This window comes from Sarcophilus harrisii, chromosome 5 (genome assembly GCF_902635505.1).
Source record: "Sarcophilus harrisii chromosome 5, mSarHar1.11, whole genome shotgun sequence".
Taxonomy (NCBI): domain Eukaryota; kingdom Metazoa; phylum Chordata; class Mammalia; order Dasyuromorphia; family Dasyuridae; genus Sarcophilus; species Sarcophilus harrisii.
This window is the reverse complement of record NC_045430.1, coordinates 23,710,164-23,736,097: the sequence shown is the minus strand read 5'-3', so window position 1 is coordinate 23,736,097 and position 25,934 is coordinate 23,710,164. Positions and strand designations below refer to the sequence as shown.

Below are 25,934 nucleotides of genomic sequence, written 5' to 3'. Positions count from 1 at the left end.
TAGAAGAAAATGCATACAAGTTTAAGCATTGTCTATTAAAGCTTAAAATGTCCACAGAACAAAATTTTTAAAAATTGCTGAAATCTTTGCATATTACAATCCATCTGTAACTGTAATGTTCCAGCTAGCGTTCTGGAGATCCTCCGAATGGACCTTGATTTCAGCAGAACAATCACCACATGAATAGTCAGGAATAAAGTTCAAAGTCCTTATTATCTCCATCACAGTCTGTTTCCTTCACCTGGGGCCAGGCTAGCTTTCTGGGGGACCTTCAGGTGGCCTTGGTCTTAGTGGAGAAGTGAAGGAGACAGGACAGCCAGCATGAGAGTCTTTATCTTCAAGTCTCTTCATTCCCCTAGCCTCCAGTCCTCTGTCTTCTATATCTCTGAGTCTGTCTCTAGGTCAGACTCTGACCCCTTAAATATTCTATTACAATTAAATCCATTCATCATACTGATTATAAGCCAATCATTATATCACTAGGGAACCATTATTTATTGTAAGATTAAATCAATCATACTGAACTAGAGAATTATTAATTACCATGCTAAACTAGATAACCATTGTCTTATCAATTCCACTGAGTTAACATCTTGTTGTAAGAATCCTTGCCTCAAGTATATTTCTCCAGAGTATCTAGCCCATTACATATAGCTTTTGCTAGCAAAATTTAATAATTTGAAATACACTGTCATAAAAACCAAAAATCCTTAAAGCAAACTAAAATTAGGATATCATAGATACATAAAATTAATACAAAAACATGTATTTAAAGACTATCTTAACATCCAATTTTCTAAGCATCTAATTTCTTTGCAAAATATGAGGGGATAATAAATTTGGAACTGGAAAGGACCTCACATGTCATAGAGTTCACCTTTACCCCTTCATTGCACAGACAAGAAAAATGATGTTAAAAAAGTAAAGTAAGAGTCACATGGCTAATACATGTCTGGGGTAGGGTCTGAATCCCTATCTTGACATTTAGTCCAGAGCAGTACCCACTGTTCCATGCCGCCTCTGCAACTAGAGGCAGTTAACAGCATAACAAGTCTAAACAATGAACGATAAGTAGGAGAAACATAGGAAGGTAGCTATTCTAGAAAAGTTGCTACCTTACCTACATCACAGAGATTTCCCAATCCACATGTAGATTTAGCTCACGTACATGGATGATATCTAAACTAGTTTAGAGTTCAACAAGGCATTAAAATTCTGTGTATTTCATTGAACACACATAATTACATACTTTTAATAGACAGATACTTGCAGAACTTTTCATTTGTATATAACAAAGAATGACATGCTAGAAGTCCAAAAATAATCTTCAAAATAAATCTTACCTATTCTGAAAAGACTTTCCAGCAATGTTATCTCTATATGAATCAAATAGAACATGATATTGGTCCCGGCTCCATTCCAGAACAACCTAAAAAAGAAAATTATTACATCATAGTACATCTTCTTAGTATCAAAGAATAATGGAATTGTTATCTCTGTCCCCTCCCCCTACTCCTACCTTTGGGTGGTGGGGATAGAAGGGGAGAGGCCCCTCTTCCAAATATACTTTCAAAGATCTACCAAGTGTGATTACCCCTAAAATAACATCTATTATGAGTTCTTTGAAGTCAAATTCTATCTTTTATCTTTTTTTTTGTATTTCCAGCACTTAGTACAGTGCCTGGCATGTGGGAGGCACTTCATAAATGCTTATTGATTGACAGATTGAAGAGGGTGGTAGTGAAAGAGCTCAACAGTTGCTGCTTTTATGGCACAGTAACTATTTTATCATTTTATCAAAATATGAAGTTAAAAACATTTTAAACATATTTATATTGATATTTCTATAAAAATTATGGCTATTGCTCTAAAGACTGCCCCTAAGTATGGCAATGCTCCAATTCCACAGTTCAAATCCTGTCGGAGACTTTGCAACAGAACAGAGAGACCATAGTTCCATTTCTTTCAAACACCTCCTTTGTAAAGCAGTTTACAAACTTTAAAGCCTCACATACATGCCAGATTAAAAAAGGAAAAAAAAAAAAAACTTTATTATGCCTAATAATAACCCTAAAAATAACCTCTCTGTTCTATGAGCCATTAGGCCTGGTGTTTCTCGTGCTATGCCAGAAAGCATAAGCTTGGCCCAGCTGGAGAAAGCAGCAAAGGCTTCACTAAGGAAAAGGGCAATGAATCCAGGTGCCTGCTGTGGACTCTGTCCTGTACTAGGGGAAAGGGAACAAAACAAAGAATGGAGTAACCCCAAGAAGCTTACATTCTTAGGGAGGAAACAAGAATATCTAAAAACATTGACAGCATAAGTGAACTGAATAAGCACAAATATACATAAATGTAAGGGACTCTGGCAAGGGAGAAAACAGGTGGGAAGATTGGGAAAGCCTTCATGCTCAAGCTGGGAAACCTGAGGAGTGGTTTATGAGTGCGGTGAATAGAGAGAAAACTAAAAGGGGAGAGAAGGGCTTCTTGTCTCCCTATCTGTGCTGATGGCAAGCAATCTTAATAAAATCTACACGTTGCAGAAGATAGAATACATAATTCCCTAAACCACCTCCTCTTACTTGACTATAGTCAAGATTCATCCTGATCTGTATATGACTATTGAACTCAGACGGCTCCATGCCCTTGCATAATCCTCCCTCATTTAAGCCCAGCTCACTTACATGTCTGGCATCATGGTCTCTGAGAACAAAGGACAAACAACAAGCGTGTATAAAGAACAGATGCCTAATGATGGTTTGTTGATGCCTCTGACTTGTTTCCAATTCTTTCATATGTCTAAGACTGATCTACCCCACTTTATGGTCCTGCAGAAAAAAAGCCTTATGACCCATCTTTTACCCAACAGGTCAGACATCAGTCTGTCTTACCCTTGCTTTCTATACAAATATATATGAAAAGGCAGCTTGGCTGAAGTGAACAGAAATCTGGGCTCCAATCCTGCTTCTCAGTATTGCTGACACACACTTGCTATGGGCCCCTGGGCAAGGCACCCCAGCCCACCCTCTAAGACTAGAAATGTGAAGAAGGTACAGATCTGCTGTGATAGAGTGAGTTTTACTCATTTGAGTTTTCCCTACATCAATTAATTCACAAGTCTAACCCCTAACTGCACCCCCGACCCCGATATAAACACACATTTGTGAGCACATGTTCCATTTTTCTATATCTGGTACTATGCCTATTTTAAATTAATTTATTAAATAGTTACAATATGCAAGACGTTGCCAATCATAAGACCATCCCTGCCCTTAAGAACACATGTGCAAATTCACTTAATCATTTCTTTCATCAGATAAATTCATCTGAAAGTTTTCAAATTGGGTCCATTATAGACACTCACCAAGCCAGCAAAGAATAAGTTGGCCTTTTTGAACACTTACACCGATTTTCTGGAAACTGTCATACATAAAAACAAGGAGAATTCCTTAGGGATTAGAGTTGCTGTCTTTCTTGCATGCTGCAGCTTGCCTCCTCTTTTTCTTCAATCCCATGGGCACCTCATTCATCCCCTCTGATTAGCCTTAACTCTTAGAACACCACAGCTAATTTTTGTAACAAACTAGAGCAGATCTCAGCAAGTATGTTTTGGATTTGGAAATAATTATGTGTGTGTGTGTGTGTACATGTACACATATATGTGTATACACATACTACACACACACACAGGTACCAGCTGAAAGATTTCAGTTTAGATAAAGAGGCTGGGGAAAGGGCAGCCTGTGATCACAAGGGTTTAGTTCCCATTATCAAGTTGCAACCAATATTTAACTCATTAAGGGTTTGCAAAAAGCTCCAGAAGGCAAACTCCTTTTCAAAGCCTCAAAAAGAGGGAGCTAATGAGTGAAGTGAGCAGGACCAGGAGATCATTATATACTTCAAAAACAATACTACCCGATGATCAATTCTGATGGAAGTGGCCCTCTTCAGCAATGAGATGAACCAAATCAGTTCCAATGAAGCAGTAATGAACTGAACCAGCTACACCCAGGGAAAGAACTCTAGGAGATGACTATGAACCATTAGATAGAATTCCTAATCCCTCTATTTTTGTCCGCCTGCATTTTTGATTTCCTTCACAGACTACCTGTATACTATATCAGAGTCCGATTCTTTTTGTACAGCAAAATAACTGTATGGACATGTATACATATATTGTATTTAACTTATACTTTAACATATTTAACATGTATTGGTCATCCTGCCATTGGGGGGAGGGGATTGGGGGAAGGAGGGGAAAAATTGGAATAAAAAGTTTGACAATTGTCAATGCTGTAAAATTACCCATGCACATATCTTGTAAATAAAAAGCTATTAAAATAAAAAAAAAAATTTTTTTTAAAGAGGGAGCTAAGTACACAAAGCAGAGTATTTTCTGGCTGAGAAGCCCACTATTCACCAAACTGCTCTCCTAAATGCTATCATCCATCTCCTACCCCCATTCCTATCCTTGTCAGTTGTCTGGTGCTTTCGGGAAGATAAGTTCATTCATTCATGATAAGAAAGCCATGGCCAGCTGGAGCCCAGGATGTGTCCAGCACTGGACTAGGGAACCACTTTACATAGTAACTAATGGAATGAAACACTCTCAACATTCTAAGGGAACCTCAGAAACAAGCAGTCTCATACTTGATTAAGTGTGTAGTACCCTAGAGGTATTTTAATTTGCCCTTCTCTAATCTATAGTAATTTAGAGTCCAGGGTTGTGGAACCATAAGGAGTCTCATAACTGAATGTGAGGGTCACAGAATTGTAATTTGTCGTCAGTAAATGTTTGATTTGGATACTATTTTATATACTACATACCCAGGGTCACATACAAATTTCTTGGGCAAAAAAGAATCACAAATGAAAAACATTCAAGAAGTCCCGATTTAGAAAATTTTATCAGTTGACTATATATAGCTTCAATTTCTTCTTTTGAAATCTGCTTATTTATATCTTTTGACCAACTATCAGTTGGGGAATGGCTCTTATTTTTATAAACTTAACTCTATTCTCTATATATCTGAGATGCCAGAGAAACTTGCTATAAAATTTTCTGATACAACTTCATTCTTTGGTACAGTTGTATGCGTAGTTTCCCAGATTATCTTTTAAATGCTTTTATTTTGTCTGAAATTATGACTGCTATCCCTGACTATTTTTATTTTATCTAAAGCACATTACATTATGCTATAACCATTTATTTTAACTCTGAGTGTGTTTCTATTTCAAATTTTATTAATAACAGTGTTGGATTCTGGTTTCTAATCCATTATGATCCATTCTAATCCAGTTATGATTACTGTATTATTTTCCTTCATCCCATTTTCTTGCTTATTCTCCTCCTTTGTTCTTCAAAATTCTATTTTACTTTGTACCACTGCCTTCCTTAATATGCCCTTCATTACATGTATATTCTCCCTCTTTGAACAATTCGCATGAAGTTCAACTACTGTGCACCTCCTCTCCCCATTTTCCCCTTATTGTCAAAGATCTTCTTCACACCCCTAGCAAAGCCTGTTCTTGACAAGGTCACACCACTCTTGGTCAATCACCACATCCTATTCCATATATTCACCATGATCACCTTTAATTAGCAGGCCCCTTTTGGAAAATTAGGACCTTTGCTATTTCAATTTCTGTTATTCCTCGTTCTTCTACAGCAGTCAGAGCTGTAAGCACAACCACCATTCCTTGAATTTTAAGATGGATAAAGAACTTTGGGATGACTAAAACCATTATTGAACTCCCAATCCCTATATTTTGCCACCTGCATTTTGATTTCCCTTCACAAGCTAATTGTACAATATTTCAGAGTCTGATTCTTTTGTACAGCAAAATAACGGTTTCCTGTATACTTATTGTGTATCTAATTTATATTTTAATATATTTTCATCTATTCATCCTGCCATCTGGGGGAGGGGTGGGGGTGAGGTGAAAATTGAAAAGAGGTTTGGCAATTGTTAATGCTGTAAAGTTACCCATGCATATAACCTGTAAATAAAAGGCTATTAAATAAATAAATTTAAAAAAAAAAAAAGATGTAGCTCATCTTAGACCAGATGGACTGAATTGATGGTCAGAAGCCAGGGATAACCTTAGTTATTTAGGGTATAGTCTCCTTCTTAGGCATTTCTGGTTTGTTCTTTTGGTCCCAAATCCATTTTCCTTGGCAAAGAAAACAAAAGTTATTAAGAATGGAGCTGCTCAGTTACCAAAACTATTTGGTATTGGCTAAGGAATAGATTAGTTGATCAGTGGAATAGATTAGGTTCAAGGGATAAAACAGTCAACAAATATAGCAACCTATTTTGAAAACCCAAAGATCCCAGCTTTTGGGATAAGAACTTACTGTTTGATAAAAATTGCTGGGAAAATTAAACTAATATGGCAGAAACTAGGCATTGATCCAACTTAACGAACCAAGATAAGGTCAAAGGGTTAGACCTAGGATAAAGAATGAAATTATTAATAAATTAGAGGAAAAGGATAAACTCTCAGACCTGTGGAAGGGGGAACTTAGACAAAGAACTAGAGATCATTACTGATCACAAAATAGAAATTTTCGAATACAAACTGAAAGTTTTTTACAAACAAAACTAATGCAGACAAGATTAGAAGGGAAGAAAAACTGGGAAAATATTTTTAATAAAGGTTCTGATAAAGGCCTATTTAAAATATATAGAGAATTAACCTAATTTATAAAATCGCCATTCTCCAATTGAAAATGGTCAAAGGATATGAACGGAAATTTGATGAAGAAATTGAAACATTTAGTCATTGAAAAGATGCTCCAAGTCATTATTAATCAGAGAAATGCAAATTAAGACAACTCTAAGATACCATAACACCTGCGATTGGCTAAGATGACAGGAAAAATAAATGATCGTTGAGGGAGGGAAAACGGGACATTGATGCATTGTTGGTGGAGTTTGGAAAATCCAACCATTTTGGAGAGTAGTTTGGAACTATGCTCAAAAGTTACAAACTGTGATACCCTTTGATCCAGGATACTGGGATTATATCCCAAAGAGATTTTAAAGAAGGAAAGGACCTGTATGTACAATGTTTGGGCCCCTTTTGAGTGGCTAAAACTGAAACTGAATGGATGTCCATAGGAGAATGGTTGAATAAATTGTGGTATATAAAATTATGGAATATTACTTTCTGTAAGAAATGACCAACAGGATAATTTCGAAAGGCCTGGAGAGATTCATGAACTGATGTGAGGAAATGAGGAAGAGACTTATATACTTCAACAAAATACTATATGATGACCAGTTCTGATGGATCAGGCCCTCCTCAGCAATCTAGATCAACCAAATATTTCTAATGGACAGTAATGAACTGAATTAGCTATGCCCAGAAGAAGAACTCTGGGAGATGACTAAAACCATTACATTGAATTCTAATCCCTAATTTATGCATACCTGCATTTTTGATTTCTTCCGTTAATTGTACAATATTTCAGAGTCTGATTCTTTTTCTACAGCAAAATAACGTTTTTGGTCAGGTATATTTATTGTGTATCTAATTTATTTTTAATATATTTAACATCTACTGGTCATCCTGCCATCTAGGGGAGGGGTGGGGGGGTAAGAGGGAAAAATTGGAAAAGAGGTTTGGCAATTGTTAATGCTGTAAAGTTACCATGTATATATCCTGTAAATAAAAGGCTATTAAATAAAAAAAAAAAATTATTTAAAAAAAATTTAAAAAAAAAAAAAAAAAAAAAAGAATGGAGCTGCTCAGGGGTCTTTTTGTGACCAGTAATTAATCCCTTCTTAGAGAAATATGCTACCTACCTTTCTCTTCCTTTTTCATAACAAACTGAAGTCCTAAGAATTAAACATCACTCAGAATTGTCCCACTACTTATATAGAAATAGTACTGATTCTAAGGGATGTTGGGACTGAAGCAAATTACAAAAATTTCAATACTGCCTCCCCCAATTAACATATGGCCATATGTTTTCTATATCTAAAAATAATAAATAAGATATGGTTAAAAAAGATAGAAAAAAAAAGGAAAAAACTAAACAATCCAGATTTTTCAAAGTTGAAGCTCCTGGCCAGGAAAGCTCTCTCTTGGTCCACAAGGGATTCTCAACTCGGGGCACTCCTTGTCCATTTCACTCCATGACTTCCTTGTGACATTTCCTATTCTGTCATATCCTTTATCTCTTATAATTTGGGTGTGTTTTTCACATTTTTGTAATTTATTTGTCTTTTCAGAAAAGAAACCTTGTCACAATGGAAAAAAGACTTGGCCTTAAAGCCAAGGAGCCCTGGGCTCAAACTCTGCTTCTGACTCACAGTTGGCTATGGGACTTTAGGCAAGTCACTATAACTCAATGCTCTCTGGGCAGTCCTACAAGACTATTTCTCATAGAGATAGTACTGATTTGCATCCCCTCCTCAAGAAGGTCCTTGTCTGCTTGCTTATATCATATTTGAAGACTGAGACCAAACCTTACTCTTCTTGGTATACCCATCCTAACACTGTGGTATAGCGCTGTTTATGTAGCATGAAGTTCTCTGGATCTCTGAACACAGAAGTGCAGCTATTCATACTGTCATCGCTGATTGCAACTCATCACAGGTTCATACTTTGTGTGATTACTGTCTTCCACAAGCCCCCCTGAATCCTTTCTCTGCTTTTTATACTCTTTTTTTTTTTTTTTTTTTTTAGCCATAAGTTTCATACTCAGAGTGCCCATCCATTACCCCTCGCTTTCTGCTTTTTAAGCCAATTCTTAGAGATAAATCACCACTAGTCATGCAGGGACACCTACTTATATACACTGCACAACTTACAATGCCTTAAGTTGACATTTTCTCAAACACATGCAAACATATAGTGCAACTGATGTTAAAAAGATGCCCTTCAGTAGCAGCAAGAGATTCAAGGACCCAAAAAGACTATACAATATTCCAAATAAGATGCTGTCCAATTTTCTGGATGACTTAGGGCCCAACCCCCCTACTGTAGTACACAACACAAGATATACACACTAATGGGCTAGCTCATCCAATTGACTATCCAACTTCACATCACAACTTGCATAATATAAATTCTTCATCCAGTCTGTGTTTCCTAATTTGGTGATTAGGCCAGTCTCTTCTGAGAGACCAGAGTGTGTTAAAAATTGTTGTCATCATTTGTCCTTCATTCTCAAAGAGGATCATGATATCAGGAAAGTGATTCATTAAATGAAAGTGAATTGGCTTTAAGTGACAAAGGGATGTGCAAAGTCACTAGTCTTACTCTTTCCTCCAGAAGTGTCAGCATCCAATGATAAAATGAAGATCAGAATGACTGCAGATGTTAAAAGCAGCATAGTGAATAGAGGACCAGGCCTACTAAAGACCAAGGGAAAAGCTATTAATCTCTCAAACCTTCAAGTAATATTCTATCATAAGTTATAGAGAAGGGGACGGCTAGGTGGCGCAGTGGATAGGGCACCAGCCCTGACGTCAGGAGGATCTGAGTTCAAATCTGATCTCAGACACTTAACACTTTCTAATTGTGTGACCCTGGACAAGTCACTTAACCCCAATTGCCTCAGGGAGGAGGGGGAAAGATGTTATAGAGAAATTGCAGAAAATATCAATGGAGGTAGTTTCTACACTTTGAAAATAATCATAGGAACACAAGTCTGTACCAAAACTAAAAATGTACGTGTGTGTGTGTATGTGTGTGTAAAACTGAAGGGGCCTCAGTTATATAAAACTGTGCATACCCTTAGATTCACCAGTGTCTCTACTGGGTCTGTATCCCAAAGAGATCATAAAGGAGGGAAAAAGACCTACATGTGCAAAAATGTGCAATTTTTTGCAGCCCTTTTTGTAGTGCCAAGAAACTGGAAATCGAGTGGATGTCCATCAGTTGGGGAATAGCTGAGTAACTTATGGTATATGAATGTGATAAAATATTATTGTTCTATAAGAAATAATGTGCAGAATGTTTGTGGCAGCCCTTTTTGTAGTGGCTAGAAACTGGAAACTGAATGGATGTCCATCAGTTGGAGAATGGCTGAATAAATTGTGGTATATGAAAATTATGGAATATTACTGTTCTGTAAGAAATGACCAACAGGATGATTTCAGAAAGGCCTGGAGAGACTTACACGAACTGATGCTGAGTGAAATGAGCAGGACCAGGAGATCATTATATACTTCAACAACAATACTAGATGATGACCAGTTCTGATGGATCAGGCCATCCTCAGCAACAAGATCAACCAAATCATTTCTAATGGAGCAGTAATGAACTGAACCAGCTATACCCAGAAAAAGAACTCTGGGGGATGACTAAAAACCATTACATTGAATTCCCAATCCCTATATTTATGCACACCTGCATTTTTGATTTCCTTCACAAGCTAATTGTACAATAATTCAGAGTCTGATTCTTTTTGTACAGCAAAATAATGTTTTGGTCATGTATATTTATTATGTATTTAATTTATATTTTAATATATTTAACATCTACTGGTCATCCTGCCATTTAGGGGAGGGGGTGGGGGGGTAAGAGGTGAAAAATTGGAACAAGAGGTTTGGCAATTGTTAATGCTGTAAAGTTACCCATGTATATATCCTGTAAATAAAAGGCTATTAAATTAAAAAAAAAAAAAAAAAAAAAAAAATAATGTGCAAGCTGATTTCAAAAAAGCCTGGAAAGACTTACATGAACTGATACTGAGTGAAAAGAGAAGAACCAAGAGATCATTGTACACAGCAACAGCAAGATTATGTGATGATCAACTGTGATAGACTTGGCTCTTCTCAACAATATGGTGATTCAAGGCAATTCCAATAAATGGGATGGAAAATCCATGCAGAAGGAAAACTATGAAAATTCAATGTGAATCAAAGCATAGCATTTTCCTCCTTTTTTTTTTTTTTTTGGTTTCTCTTGGTTTTTTCCTCTCTTGGTCTGATTTTTCTTGCACAATATGACAAATATGTCTAAAAAATTGCACAAGCTATAAAACTGTACACACACCCTTTGACCCAGCAGTAGTACTACTGGGTCTGTATCCTAAGGAAATCATAAAGGAGGGAAAAGGACCATATATGCAAAAATGTAGCAGTTTTTTTGTGGTAGCAAAGAAGTGGAAAATGAGTAGATGCCCATCAATTGGAGAATGGCTGAATAAGTTGTGGTACATGAAGATAATGAAATATTATTGTTCTATAAAAAATAATGAGAACTGATTTTTAGAAAGGCCTAGAAAGATTTACATGAATTGAAGCTGAGCGAAACAAGCAGAACCAGGAATACATCGTACATAGTAAAAGCAAGATTTTGTGATGAAAGTCTTGGTTCTTCTCAGCAGTTCAGTGATCCAAGGCAATTCCAATAAAGTTTGGATATAAAATGCCATCTGCATCCAGAAAGAGAACTATGGCAATTAAATGTAAATCAGCACATGCTATGTTCATTTCATTTTTTTGTTTTGTTTTTTTTCGCTCTCAAAGTTTTTCCTTTTTATTCTGACTTTTCTCTCCCAACATGATTCATAAAGAAATGTTTATTTTAAAAGTTAATATAGAGGCAGTGTGCAGAGCATCATCCCTGAAGTCAGGACTATCCAAGTTCAAATCGGGCCTCAGACCCTTAACACTTCCTAGCTGTGTGACTCGGAGCAAGTCACTTAATCCCAAATGCCTCAGCAAGAAAAAAAAAGTTAATATACATATACAATCAGAAAAAAAAAAAAAAATAAAAAAAAGAATTGCACATTAAAAAAGAAGTTGAAGGAATCTTTACAGCATTTCAAAATGTGATGCAATTAGTACAATATAATCCACACAAAAAGGAAATATCTGGACAATCTCTCCGTAGTTAGGGAATGAATTCTTTCACTTCTTAAAATTTTGCATAGAATGTGACCTATAACAAATACTTTGATGAATATATCTTTGTTTTACATCTTACTTTAGTTTTTTTATAATTACAAATCACAGTAAGACTTAAGAGTCACAGGCCATAGGCACAAATCCTAGCCCTGTCATTATTACTTGCACAGTTGTAGGTAACTTCCTTCTACCACTCAATCAATGAAGCAATGATTTTCACCGAAGAGCATTTTCTTCATTTACATTTTATAAAACACAAAGGATTGCCAACCTTATGGCCAGACTTATACCTCACACAATAGAAATGGTCATTCAACCAGATTTACTGGATTAGGTTGGCTCTGTTCTAATATTATGCTATATAGCATGTTTCAATTTAATAGCATGGGAGTGGCTGTCCCTTAAAAAGTAATGTCAACAGTATAAAAGTCAGGCTGGCAATTGAATAGTAGAGTCAATGAAAAGTTTTTTTTAGTTACTTAAGTGTTAAGTGGATCAAAGGTGAGAGAACTGGTAGGAGAAAAGAAGATGAGAATGGCTGGTAAATGGAGGAGAAGGCCCAACTTCCCAATCTTTATCCTTCTGTAGAGAAGGATCTTGAGGCAGGAATAAAGAACCAAAATAGTTAAAGGAATTAAAGGAATAAACCAAAGGAATTAAAAACCAAAATAAACAGACAGAAGGCAGAACTGTACCAAAGTCAGATGAAATAAAGCCAGGGTACTAAGAGAACAGTAGTAACTCCTGAACTACTGGAACAATCACAGGTAACTAAAGATGCTTCAAGAGTAGCAGATAAATTACATTGAATTCCCAATCCCTATATTTATGCACACCTGCATTTTTGATTTCCTTCACAAGCTAATTGTACAATAATTCAGAGTCTGATTCTTTTTGTACAGCAAAATAATGTTTTGGTCATGTATACTTATTATGTATCTAAGTTATATTTTAATATATTTAACATCTACTGGTCATCCTGCCATTTAGGGGAGGGGGTAAGAGGTGAAAAATTGGAACAAGAGGTTTGGCAATTGTTAATGCTGTAAAGTTACCCATGTATATATCCTGTAAATAAAAGGCTATTAAATAAAAAAAAAAAATTTAAAAAATTAAAAAAAAAAAAAAAAGAGTAGCAGGTAAAATATGATCCTGCTCTGTGAGTCTGACTTTTATTATTGGAAAAATTCTAAAGTGTATGATTAAATAATCAATCAAAGTTTATTAAGTACCTCCCACATGCCAGGCACTGTACTAAATGCTTGAGGATACAAAAAGAGGCAAAGGACAGTACCTGCCCTTAAGGAGCTAACAATCTGCAGGGAAACAATATACAAAGACAGAAAGCAATATGTGGAATAAATAGGGAATAACTGAAGAAGGGAAAACACTGAGTGGAATTAAGAAGGCTTCAGTTGAAGGCAGAATTTTAGTTGAGGCTGAAAAGAAGCCAGGGATGCTTTGTGACTTTCTAGTGAAGAAAGCAGCAATCACTGAAAGTTTTCGATACAGCCAAATGCTTTCCTCACAACTGTAGAAGGCAGGTAGAAACAAGCCTTTATCTCCTCCCTTTTAAGTTAAGTACCTTTCCCAAGGTCAGTTCCCTGTCAGAGGTTGGATTCTAGGGAACTAAGAGAACAGTAACTCCTGAGCTACTGGAACAATCACTGTGTGTGTGTGTGTGTGTGTGTGTGTGTGTAAGACGACTAGATTGATCTAAATAAATCAGGTAGATTCTAAGACAGAGGAATGACCAGATCCCAGAATAGTCATTTAGTAGACTATATCAACTAGGAGGGACAACTTAAATGGGCCATTTTCCCACGAATCTGTCCTTCGAAGGCTATATCACATTTTCAAGAACTAGGGATGAAGAAAATGATAATATGACTATCAAATTTGCAAATGACACAAACCTGGGAGAAGTAAAATAATGGATGACAAGTCAAGATCTAAAAAAATTAGAATGTAAAAAAAAAAAAAAAAAAAGATCCTTATCAACATCGTTTGTTTCATAGTGTTTATATTACTATCTCTTGCCTATCCCTTCTTTTCCTTTCCCAGTCTGTCACACAACAGAATATAGCCAAAGTTCAATAAAAGCTTTTTCCTTGATTTCAACAAGTGAAGATAAGGGGCTTAAACTAACACATATGACAAAATGTAAAAGAAAGAAATATAAAGTCCTACACTTAGTTTAAATAAAATTTTAAGAAGCCCAAGCATGTTAGTATGAAATACAAGATGGGGGAGGTTTGGCTAGACATCAGCTCAGGAGACAAAGATCTCATGGTTTCGGTGAACTACAATTTCTCTGAGTCAATAGTGCAACTAAAAGAGTTAACGTGATCTCAAGTTGCCTGAGCAATCTTGTGGTCAGACCACAAAAAGGAGGTATATGTTCATCTCTGAGTCCCACATTGTTACAAAGGAGCCTGACTTCTTTGTAACAAGCAGGGAAAGGGATAAAGATGAGACTTGGTTAAAGAACCTGGAAATGTTGAACTGGATAGAGAAGATTTAGAAGGGATATGAGAAAAGTGTTCCAAGTGATTGAAGGAAACTCTATGGAAGGATCAGAATCTTTCTTTCCCCACCCAACTCCTGATATCATACTAGGGGAATTCAATTCATAAGGATTCTATTTCAAATGCCTTGGTTCCTCAACTTATTCACTTGCCATGAGCTATTCCTTCACCCAGTCTCAGATACACACAGTCGATTCTATCCATGATCCTGTCACACACAAAAAAGTACCACCTCTAGGTTCAAGAATTGTGAAATCTCCTTAACTGACCATAATCTTAGTTTTTCACCTCTCAATCTTCATCTGTACATGACCTCCCGTTAGTTCTCTCCTAGACAAGCCATCTCTCTCTTCTCCTCATCTTGACCCTTTGATGAATCAATCAATTCAATTCTACACTCTCCTCTTAAAACCACACAATGCCCTTCATCATAAAGCTGATTATGTTCAATCAAGCCTCCGCCTTGGCCAGATCCTTTCACCACCTTCATACCTACACATAAATTGCTGAAAAAAGGTGGAAAGAATCATGCAACTGTTCAGGATTATTTGGAAATAGCAACAAAGGCTTCTTTCTTTCTTTCTTTTTTTGTACTAGCCCCATGGTTTCATTGGCATTTACTCTCAGGAAAGATACTCATTCTATCTACTCTGAAATATTAGTAGTTATAGTAATAGCACTGAGAGGTTAAGTCACTTGTCCAGGGTCACACAACCAGTTCTTCACACGAGACTTGAGCCTATATTTCCATCTGAGGCAGGCTCTCCATTCTTTAAGGAAAAGTTGCATTATTTCTTAAAAGAAAAAAAAATCCCGCATATACCAAAATATTTAGAACAGTGTTTTTTGTGGTAACAAGAAATCAAGAACAAAATAGGTACTTGGCAATTAGGAAATGTCTGAATTGTGGCCTGTGACTGTAATGCAGTATCACGGGAAACAATGATTATGAGGAATGACTAATTACTGGGTGACAATCCTCTGGAGGGTAAACTCTTATTCCAATACCGATTATTACATGCCCTCAGACATTTCTCTCAGTTCTAAGATTCTCTTGAATTGTAAATCTTTCTTAAAGTTTAAATCCAAGAAATCTCATAAACTATTCAATTCTGAATTTTAGATTTTATATGTTTTAAGAATTTTAGATAATGAACCTTGTTCTTAATTGTGAAGGTAAAAAACATTTCTATTCACAAGTCTTCGACCCCACCTTAGGATCATGTGAAAACCTAATCAAAAGGTAAAGTAAATAATAAAACGGTGATGAATATAATCTGTGAAAGTTCCTAGCAAAAGAAAATTGAAAATAAAATCAGAAATACTATGACAAAGAAGAAATGATTGCCCTGAAATATTACTATACCACTATATAACACTACTTATCCCAAACTCCCTTTTTCCTTCTAGCCAAGTTGGTAATTCAAATCATTTAACACAGATGAGACAACATGAGTCTTTCTCAAGGGTCTTGACACAATGAGCTCCTCCTTTGACCTTAGGTAACTTACAATTTAAATTCAAGAGATGCAGTGATATATCATAACTCTCAGAGAAACTTTCTAAAAGTGGGAAGAAACTTGGGATCATTAAAAATATGGGGCAATTCCCTGAAGCAAACAATCCCACTTTCCTCTTCCTATTTGATTCCCTGTTCATTATTCTATGATTTCTGTCCAAGTTAGAGATATTGGTGAACCAGTTCTATAGGCTGTCCATCTGTTGGCAGCTTTCAATCTGGATAATAGGCCACCTGGTTTTTCCTATAAGGATAAGGTCAAACTCGAATAATTACAGATCTCATTCAGGAGGTTCTACAATGTTCTTAGGCTGGGGTACCACCTGCATAATGTCTCTAGAGATAGGATTAAGAGGACCCCACATCCAGGAGAGAAATTAATTTCTTGGGCTCTACATTAAGCATCCTCCAGGAGAGTGGCAAGCATGTCTCATTTTATTCTTCACTGAATACTGGCAATCATCATAGGTTGGCTGAATAAAATTTTATGTGGTTATTGCTTTAAAGAATCTTATATGCTTTTAACATACTTGGGAAACTCTTTAGTAGAGTGGAGCCTGTAAGGGAACATTTGCCCTAATTGAGCAACAAGAACAAAAGATTTCCTGTGATTCACTGTGATCCAGTGTCCTGGATTTCTCTGACTTTCAATGGACCATATGACTATAAATTATAAATACTCTGCTGTGGAGTAGCACTGCCATGAAAGCCTATCTTCAAAGTCATACCTGCATCAAAGAACAGATGGAGAACACATAGGTGCTGTTGTTATGGGTATTCTTCTCTAGATCACTGTTTTGAAAACTAGGACCTATAACTTTTGCTAAAAGTTTTTAGTATTTTACCCATTTTCAGATATTTGGAGCTTCTCTCAATATCCTCAAAATTATTTCATACCCAACAAAAAAAAAAAAAAAATCTCTTTTCTTCCATCTTTGTTTTCTTTAGTCCCTCATCTCCTTCATGCAGCACACTGTGGGCTGGCAGGTTAGCGTCTAACAGCAGTGAAGACAAATCAATAGCAATATCTAGGCACATCTTTGCCAATTTTTTTTTTTTTTTGGGGGGGGGGGCTGTTCCTTAATTAAATTCCTTACAACGTTATTCTAAATGTTCTTGGAATGTTCAGACTTAACTGGATCTATTCTATTCACAAGTTTTCTGAAAACTGATTTCTCCAATTAAAAAAAAATTAGTAGGATATAGTACTCGGTATCATACAATTCTCTATTAAATTTTAGAAAGAACATTCTAAATTGACATTGATTGTGACTGCTATTTTTCTCTATTTGGGAAGCAAGTAAATGCTGTCTGAACTAGTTTCTAGGTTGTTCTGGTCTTATAGGGATTACTTTGTACTGATTTACATTTCAAAGGAAATCTTGTGGATCTATGTCAATGGTTAGTCTTTTATCCATTTCCCACTGGGGAGGGGAATGGGAGGACTTCTCTTTTAGGTAATAACAACCATAATTAATTATGAATTTTCCAGTTATCTTATGTAGTTTCTGTATGCCTCCCACAGGAAACAACAGAAGGCTTCCTTTAAAAAAGACAACTTGTTTTCATTCATTTTAGTTGCTTTAGCATGATATAAAATGTCAGATCTTGGGTTAGGAGAGGTCTTGGAAATTCTTTTCCCAATCAATACCTTTGTTTTTCAAATAAGGAAAAACTGAGGCCCAAAAAACCATACCTACTTCTGTAAGAAGTGAAGAATTTACAGAAATAGAATTACTTTGAACCTTTTACAATATAACTTATGAGTGCGAATTAAATTAAATTAAATTAAGGTGTGAGATCAGAGAAATATGAGATAATTCAAGGCAGTCTGGGGAGTGGAGGAAGAAAGCAGAGGAGGCGAGCAGTGAAATGCTTTTAGATAAAGCTTTTAAAAAGATTAGTAACCTTGTATTGAAGTTGGAGGTAAGGTAAAATAAGAGAGGCATTGGAAATGAGGAAGCTAGTGTACAAGTCCTAGCAAACACATATACTTATGTGAAAGAGGAACATATACCAAGGATAACAGAAAAACTATCTCAAAAGAAAAAAATTAAGGGAGAATCAGGTTTTAGTAATAAAAATGATGGACATTCAGATAAATATTAAGCTATTTCCCTGCCAGAGAAATGATACATAACAGAAAGAAATTCAGAAGAAATCACAAACAAAAAGGGTAGTTTTGAAACTAACATGTATTATGGGGATAGTTAGTTGGCTCCCTCAAGCATTAACCCTGGAATCCAGAGGACTTGAGTTCAAATCAGGTCTCAGACACTTACTAGATCTATGATCCTCATACCTCCAAAAAATACAAGCTATATATTAAAAATTGGTGGCTTTATATAATCTATATCAAATTTCTTGCTGTACTAGGGAGGAGTGAAAAGAGGAAGAAAATTTGCAACTCTAAATTTTATTTTAAAATGATAAATATTATCTTTACAAGTAATTGGAAATATATAGAAAATTGACTAATTTATAAGAAATCAAGCCATTCTCCAATTGATAAATGGTCAAAAGGATAATGACAGACAATTTTCAGATGGAGAAATTGAAACTATTTCTAGTCATATGAAAAAGTATTCCAAATTATTGTTGATCAAAGAAATGAAAATCAAGACAATTCTGAGATACCTCTACACACCTATCAGATTGGCTAAGAAGACAGGAAAGATAATGAGGAATGTTGGAGGGGATGTGGGAAAAGAGGGACACTGATGCATTGTTGGTGGAGTTGTGAATGGATCCAACCATTCTGGAGAGAAATTTGGAACTATGCTCAAAAAGTTGTGAAACTGTGCATACCCTTTGATCCAGCAGTGCTACTACTTATATCCCAAAGAGATACTAAAGAAGGGAAAGGGACCTGTATGTGCCAAAATGTTTGTGACAGCCCTTTTTGTAGTGGCCAGAAACTGAAAATTGAAGAGATGCCCATCAATTGGAGAATGGCTGAATAAATTGTGGTACATGAATATTATGGAATATTATTGTTCTTACAGAACATGACCAGCAGGATGAATACTGAGAGGATTGGCGAGATTTACATGAACTGATGCTAAGTGAAATGAGCCGAACCAGGAGATCATTATACATTTCAACAACAATACTACATGATGATCAATTCTGATGGAAGTGGCTCTCTTCAACAATGAGAGGATTCAAATCAGTTCCAATTAATCTGTAATGAACAGAACCAGCTACATCCAGAGAAAGAACACTGGGAAATGAGTATGGACTAGAATATAACATTTCCAGTCTTTCTGTTATTGTTTGCTTTAATTGTTGTTTCTTCTTCAAGTTATTTTTACCTTCTTTCTAAATCTGATCTTTCTTGCACAACAAGATAACTGTATAAATATGTATACATATATTGTATTTAACATATACTTTTAACATATTTAACATGTATGGGACTACTTGCCATCTAGGGGAGGGGGTGGAGGGAAGGAGGGGAAACAAAAGTTTTTGCAAGGGTCAGTGTTGAAAAATTACCCGTGCATATGTTTTGTATATAAAAAGCTATAATAAAAATTTTTTTTTAAGTTGGAAAAAATAAAATATTTTTTAAATTGTGTGGTTTCATATAAAATCTTTTCCATTCTTTGTAAACAGAAATGTTGACATTTGTTAACATTTTCCAAAATTAGGATAAAAAAATTGTTTTAAAGAAAAAACAGCTAACAAATTCTGAGAAGTGGATGAAGGAATGCTGACTTATACTATACTGGGACACTAAGAAATAAGTGAAGAGGAAGAAAAAAGTAGGAATTGAAGGCAAAAAGCATAATCTTAATTTTAGGAAAATGTTTTAATTAATTACTACCTATGCAACAGATGAGTCAAAGGGTGTCCAAGCGAAGAAAAATGAACAGAACAGCAATTAGAGATGGCCGAGAGTACTGGTTTAGACTCTTATTATGTCTTAATTTAAAACGTTCGTTTTCCACTTTTGTTAACAAGAATTCTTGTATATGCATTAACACTACATAATCTTGAATCATCTCTACAGTTTCTCTCAACTAGATAAACTTAAATAGCTTCACAAGAGTGGCCAACCGAACCAGCTCAAGGTGTATAATAAATCTGCCCTTCTCAAATAGGAAAATGAATAAATTGGCCTATTATTTACTCCAGAGAGACAATGTGATATATGGGAGAAAGAGCTGGAATGAATCAGTAAGACTTGGGTTGAAATGCTGCCTAGGACACTTAGCTGTATGAGCCTGGGCATGCCATCTTAATTTCCTTAGTTGCAAAAGGAAAAAAAAAAAAAAAAAAAAAGAGTAATAATTACAGCACTTGCCTCCCAGGATTATTTTGAGGATCAAAGAGATATTTGGTAAATAAAAAGTGTGAACTAGTAGTCTTAGCAGCAGCAGCTTCTATAATTAAGGGCTGCAGGGAAGAGGGAGAACGTGAAGTGGGCCTTAAAAGATAGGCATCAAGATGGACAGTCAAGGAGTTTCACATAACTTCTCTGGTCCTATCAAACTGGAAAGGTTTTGAGTAATGGACTGTCACAACCTAAAGCCAGTCTAGTTGAATGCACAGAGGCTTATCTCTGAAGGTACCCCCCCCCCCCACACACACACACACACACACCGCGTGGTGTTTTTTTTTGACACAACTTGTGAAACCAAGAAAATCATACTAGTAAAACTGGCATCAGAGGAGAAAGGCCACAAGTCAAGGAAATCATTGTTCCTTTAAGTATATAATAAATCAATCAACAAATATTTCTTAAGTGCCTTAAGTCAAGAATATTAATAAACTTAGATGTAATTGACTTAAAACTTTATGCTTTTTTTACAACTTAAAAGTCCTTAGAAGGGTTGAAACATGGATTCTAAGGACTACATGAACAAAATGGCAGACAGATAAGGGGGCACAATGCCCTACACCACATATTCATTAATAACTCACACCAAATAGTACTTTAAGTAAAAGGGTCTTCAACTACATCCTTCTCTGTGCTACAGATAAAACTCAACAAAAAGGCAAGTTTTGAACAACCTGAAGAATTTTTTTTAAAGTACTAGAACTGTATAGTTACATAAGAATCACTCAAAAATTCAAATAAATTGCACCTGTATACACAAATATTCTACTAATAATTCAACTTCTGCCAAAAGAAAATATTGACTCAACTTTAAGTAAAGCAACTCAAAGTATCTCAAGTAATGCATTTATTCATTCAAAAACATTTTAAATAGGCCATAAGTTACTGTTAAGGGCATCCCTAGCTACTGCTCAAATATAGCCTCTAAAAGTTTCTAATTCATCTCAAGGCAGTATTAACCATATAGTGACTAAGGAATTTCAGAGCTGACTGACCTACGTGTTGTTCTGGAATATTTCCATTCTTCTAATTGCTTGTGCTGTACCCCAAGATGCCCCGTGCTAAAGTACAAGGAAGTTAGCCTCATAAAAGTCATGTGCCCTGGAGCCCAAGCTGGTCTTGTGTCATGAAATGATATAGAAATCTCAAAGAAAAACTACGGATAAACTAATTAATGACCTATTCTGAGTAATTTGTCTGAAACAAGTATACATTAACTTATATCAGATTGCTTGCTGTTTTGGAGAAGGGAGAAAAGAGAGAAAAATCTGCAACACAAGGTTTTGCAAAGGTGAATATGGAAAACTACTTTTGCATATATTTGGAAAAACAAAATACTATTAAAAAATCAGATTAAAAAATAGAAAACAAAACAAATCAAACAAACAAAAAAAGTGTATAAAGTTTAAAACCTGGAAATTGATGAAAAAGATTTACAAAACGCCAAGGCCCCTGGAATCTTTAATCCTTCAGCGGGATTGAAACCCTCCAAATTGAAGCACAAACTTCTAAAAGCCCAAAAGTCAAAATGTGGGTTCAAATGTGGGAGTGAGAAAAGAAGAGGACTAGGAAGGAGCAAATAAGAGGAAGAGAGTATAGGAGAGGAGGGCACAGGAACACAGTTGTTCAGGAGAGGTGAAAAACTTGGCATAAACTCTAATAATAAAATGGAGATTAAGGCCAAGGTCTTTTAGAAGCAAGGACTTTCAAAGAAAGACTTGAAAACTTTAGTGTTAAAAGGCGGTTAAGGAGGAATACCCTGGATGCTCAAAATATTCAAAGTGGTGTAGATCAAAAAAGAGATAAACAAGGATGAACATAAACAGGTTAAGACTGGAGGGCCCATCAGGTGGAAGTCAGGTGCAGTGCAGATCTCTTCTCCAAGATGGGAAGTCATTAACTTCTCCCTCCTCCCCTCTCCTCTCCTCTCCAAATTAAAAGGCAAGGGGATAAATAAAAAGAATGGTAGAGGGCTTAGAGCATCATGGGGAGGTGCTATCTGAAATAAAGGGTTTGCTTCTCCACATATAAGATTTAGAGAAGGATCCTCCCCCAAAAGGTAGTTTTGGGGGTAGTAAGCTGAGTTTCAGGAAAGGAAGGTAGTGAAGCCCACTTGTATCAGCCTGGACAGGATTGTTAAATTTTTGTGTTAGCAATTATGCCTTGAAACTCGGCAAATGCTACAAATCAGGGTTTAATCTACTGTTTTGCTCTTAGTCACCATGCTTAAGTGGTGGCAGAAGTGTTAATAATGTAGATTAATTTATTATTTTGGGAGACAATCAGGTTAAGTGATTTGTCTAGGATCACACAGCTAGTGCCTGAGGCCAGATATGAACAGAGATATTCCTGACTCCAGGGCTAGTGCTCTATTCATTGCACTATCTACCTGACCCAACCCATAGTCAATTTGGAATCTTCCCAGAACTGGATGTTAAATATTTATCACCATACCCCAGAAATTTAGGAAACACGGACCAAAGGAGGGCAATGAAAATTATCCCGGTGAATGAGAGGCTCACCTCTCCCAAGGCAAAGGCTTTCACCTCAAACAAAACAAAACAAGACAGGGTATTTTTGTTTTGCTTTGTCAGTAGATAGTGTTCAGGATGCCTTGGGATGATCCCGATGTGAAAGGCACACCAACCCAAACTAAAAGCAATCAAAACCTCAACTTCTCCTTCCCCCTAAAAGGAGTATGAGATGACAAGCCTTTCATGTTGTAAAGAGACGCTTTTGGAAACAAGTAGGAAAGGACCTTTCCAAACTCACTCCCTCCCCCTAGAGATGGGGAATAATGGGGGAAAGAGGTCTAAAGGAGACAGTGGGAGAATTCAGAAGTCGATAGTGTGTAAGGACGTAGAGATTTAGGGATGAAAGGGGATATTTCTCTTTCCAAACTGAAAGGCTGGTGCATAACTCAAAGCTATGAGGAGGTGAAGTTGGCGCTCCCGGTGAAAGGACAGAGACAGAGAGAGACAAAAGGAGAGAGACAGAGACAGACAAAAGGCGAGAGACAGAGACAGAGAGAGACAAAAGGAGAGACAGAGCCAGAGAGAGACAAAAGGAGAGAGACAGAGACAGAGAGACACAAAAGGAGAGACAGAGACAGAGAGAGACAAAAGGAGAGAGACAAAAGGAGAGAGACAAAAGGAGAGAGACAGAGAGACAAAAGGAGAGAGACAGAGAGAGACAGAAACACAGAGGGAAAGAGAACAAAGAAGTGGGAAAGCTGAGAAAAGAAGTCCTTTCAGATGAATCAGCTGATGGGGAGCATTAGCATAAAGTCCACACACACGTACATAAACCAGCAAAAGAAGCATCAAGTGGTGGTTAGCGGAGGTATTTCCTAGAGACATAGAGAGCCTGGGAAGGGGGTCAGTGGAGACCCCTTCCAAGGGATTCCACATAAAGGGGGACTCTATGGATGAGAGCGGCAGTGAGCCCGTGCAAAGGCAGCAAGTGGGAGGGGAGCAGGATAACGGGGGGGGGGAATAGCGGGACCCCTTCCTCAGAGGCACTCCCACAGAGACGGTATATGGGGGACAGCAGCAGCGGGTGCAATGCTGGGGGGGGAATAGCTGGGACCCCCGAAGAGACGGCACGCGGTGGAAGCAGGAGCGGGGACCCCCGCAAAGGCTGGGGGGGGGGGGGCTGGAGAGCAGGGACCCCTTCTGCAGAGGCAGCGCCTGAAGAAATAATAGACGGGAGGAAAGCAAACCTCCACCGTCACCGCCGAGGGTGCAAGGGCTGAGGTGAAACAGCCGGGAGCCCGCAGGGGTAGCACGTGGGAGGGGGACGGGAGCGCGGGCCCCCCGCGGAGACGGGCAGCGCGTGAGGGGGGCCGGAGGCGGCATGTGGGTGAGCGGGCGGGCGGGGAGCAGCAGCCCCCCCCCCGTCCCCCTCCCCCCTCCCGGGACCCGGCGGCGCCGCGCGGACTCACCTCTCCAAACTGGAAGGCGGAGACGATCATGAGGACGACGCCCCCGAAGCACAGGTAGAGGCCGTACCTGTGCGACAGGCAGGTGTAGGTCTGCCTCTGCAGCAGCTTGAGCAGCATCGCCGCCGCCGCCGCCGCCGCCGCTCATGGCCGCCTCGGCCACTGTCCCCGGCCCCGCTCCGCGCCAGCCGCCGCCGCCGCTTCCGGGAGACCGCCGGCCGCGACCCCGCCCCCGGGCCGGCCCGCGCCGCCACCCTAGCGAGCGAGGGGCGGGGCCCCGCTCCGGACTCTGCCAGGCCGCCAGCGCCCCCTGGCGCGCGGAGGAGAGCGGCGCCCTCCGAGGCTTACGGAGCAGGCGCAGGCCCCGCCCACCTCAGTCCTCCCACCGCGTGCGCCTGCTCTGAGCAGCGCTAACGCGGAGGCGGGAGCTTCGAATCCGAGAAGTTGCGCACTCCTGGGAACCCGCGTAGAGACAAGTGCGATCTGTAAACGCTTTGAAGGTTGCAGAGCATTTAAATGCAGTCTCGTTGGCGTCCAACTCTCCTCCCGAAGTGCGATCATAACCTTCTAAAAGTTGCAGAGACGTTTTGCTACATTGTCTCCTTTAAGCTCCTCCAGGAAGGCAGTTTGCAAACCCTTTCAAGGGGGCAAAGCCCTTTAAATACAATGTCTCTTTCTGAGCTTCCCCTCCCCGGGAAGTGTGGTTTATAAAAACAATTTCAAGGATACAAAGTATTTAAATACAGTCTCATTTGTGCTACTAAAAAAAGTGTGGTTTGTGTCTTTTGCAAACATTGTTTCGTTGGGGGCTTGCAATAACAATGGTTTATAGACCCTTAAAGCCTGAAAAGTGCTTTAAATGCAGGGTGTCCCAAAAGTCTTAGTGCATTTTGAACTACAAGAGACAATGTATTTAAAGAGTGTTTGCAACTTTGAAAGCGTTTTTTATAAACCACGCTTCTTGTTCATTCTTTCAGTGGCTCCGACTCTGTGACTTCATGGACATGATCAGTCTTTTTATCCTCCACTATCTCTCAGTCTGTCCAAATTCATGTTCTTTGCTTCCATGACACCATCTATCCATTTCATTCTTCTTTGGCCTTCAGTCTTTTTTTTTTTTTTAATTAAAGCTTATTATTTTGAAAACATATGCATGGATAATTTTTCTTTTTTTTTTTTCTTTTTTATCTTCATTTTATTAATCGGGGTACCAGCTTAAAATATCTTTTAGGCTAGCTTTACAATACATGGATAATTTTTCAACATTAACCCTTGCAAAACCTTGTATTCCAAATTTTCCCTTCTCTATCCCCATCCCCTCCTCTACATGATAAGTAATCCAATATATGTTAAACATGGTAGAAATATGTGTTAAATCCAGTATGTGCACACATATTTATATAATTATCTTGCTGCACAAGAAAAATCAAATCAAAGGAAAAAATGAAAAAGAAAATAAAATGCAAGCAAATAACAAAAGGAGTGAAAATACTATGTTGTGATCTACACTCAGGTCCCACAGTCCTTTCTCTGGGAGTACGTGACTCTCTTCATCACAAGACCATTGGAACTGTCCATCAGAATTGATCCTCATATAGTATTGTTGTTGCCATGTATGATGATCATTTCACTCAGCATCAGTTCATTAAACACATGTGAGGTTTTCTTGGCAAAGATGCTGAAATGGATTGCCATTCCCTCCTGCCACTCATTTTACAAATGAGGAAATTAAGGC

The 25,934-nt window shown here is 37.7% G+C and overlaps 1 protein-coding gene across 2 annotated transcripts in view; it reads right to left on the bottom strand.

Moving 5' to 3' along the window:
- GNPTAB (N-acetylglucosamine-1-phosphate transferase subunits alpha and beta) overlaps positions 1-24,339 on the bottom strand; it is a 91,685-nt gene extending 67,346 nt beyond the window's left edge. The window contains exons 1-2 of one of the 2 annotated variants that reach the window (XM_031939555.1): positions 24,203-24,339; positions 1,344-1,429 (exon numbers count right to left, since the gene is read on the bottom strand). In XM_031939555.1, the coding sequence (XP_031795415.1) occupies positions 1,344-1,429; positions 24,203-24,319 (203 nt within the window). In that variant the 5' untranslated portion in view covers positions 24,320-24,339. The remainder of the gene's footprint in view (positions 1-1,343; positions 1,430-24,202) is intronic. The other variant, XM_031939556.1, reaches the window with a different exon arrangement.
- Positions 24,340-25,934: the final 1,595 nt, after the last annotated feature.